General features: G+C 45.2%; 1 protein-coding gene across 1 annotated transcript in view; it reads right to left on the reverse strand.

Annotated features, from left to right (window-relative positions):
• The window catches only part of LOC107086668 (kelch-like protein 10), a 5,884-nt gene that overhangs the window by 2,398 nt on the left and 2,425 nt on the right, over nt 1–1,061 (reverse strand). Inside the window, exons 3-4 of the mRNA XM_015377759.1 lie at nt 423–1,034; nt 94–243 (exon numbers count right to left, since the gene is read on the reverse strand). Coding sequence (XP_015233245.1) covers nt 94–243; nt 423–1,034 — 762 coding nt within the window. The remainder of the gene's footprint in view (nt 1–93; nt 244–422; nt 1,035–1,061) is intronic.

The following is a 1,061-nucleotide window of genomic DNA, read 5'->3' on the forward strand; positions in this document are numbered from 1 at the left end:
CAGTACGTTCAGTTCACGTTCGCCCAAAATATGAATGAGTTCATGAACTTTTGTTCAATAAACGCGTTCAGGTACAACACTGTCTATACTTACTGCAAAGATATATTCACCAAAAGCAGCAACACCGAGTCTGCTGCGTTTGCTGCTCATGTTGGCAATCATGGTCCACTGGTCTGTGTCTGGGTTGTAAACCTCAGCTGTTGATAGAAACTGGCTTCCATTAAAGCCGCCGCAGACATACACCTGGAAAACATTTTAAATGAAAAGTGTTTGGTTGAAGAGGTCTATCTCTAGAAATCCCCCTACCATTATAAATTTACTGTGTTTTTTAGGACTAACTTTTAACAAAAAGGAAACGTGTGTGACACCATGAGATTTTTAATATACCCTTGTTGCCCTTAAAATAAGCCACTGTCACTCACTCTGCCATTAAGGGTTGTACAACTGGCACCACTCCTTTTCTCATGCATGGAAGATACAAGTGTCCATTGGTTGCTTCTTGGATCGTAGCGCTCAACAGTGTTGAGCCGTTGGGGTCCATTACAACCTCCCATGGCGTATATGAACCCATTCATCACGGTGACACTAACGAAGCAGCGCTTGCTGTGCATTGGTGACGCCTCATGCCAGGTCATTGAGGCCAAGTCAAATCTGTGCACGGCATTGAACTGATTAACACAGCCACCAACTAAATAAACTGATCCATTGAGGAAAACACTCCCATGACAAATCAGGGGAGTTTCTGTGGTCATAGGCGCACGTTTCCAGTACTCAGTGTTGGATTCATAGGCTTCAATCAAACTGGTAGGGCCTCTCTCAGTCCATCCTCCTATAGCCAGCATGAGGGCGGGGGGAACTCGGGCCTTTTCCAAAGTTGGGCAGATGAAGGACCTGTAGCTTGTCTCCCTCCAGTGGTCTGGAATGATTTTCAGAGACTGGAAGTACATTGCCTGAAGTTCTGGAATTGATTCCACAAATTCCCTCTCATTCACGTTTTCACGCAGGTACTTTGGAGACATCCAAGCCAGTCTGACCTGTACAGAGACATAAGCACATGAGTC

Source organism: Cyprinodon variegatus, unplaced genomic scaffold, assembly GCF_000732505.1.
Source record: "Cyprinodon variegatus isolate N-32 unplaced genomic scaffold, C_variegatus-1.0 Scaffold158, whole genome shotgun sequence".
Lineage (NCBI taxonomy): Eukaryota > Metazoa > Chordata > Actinopteri > Cyprinodontiformes > Cyprinodontidae > Cyprinodon > Cyprinodon variegatus.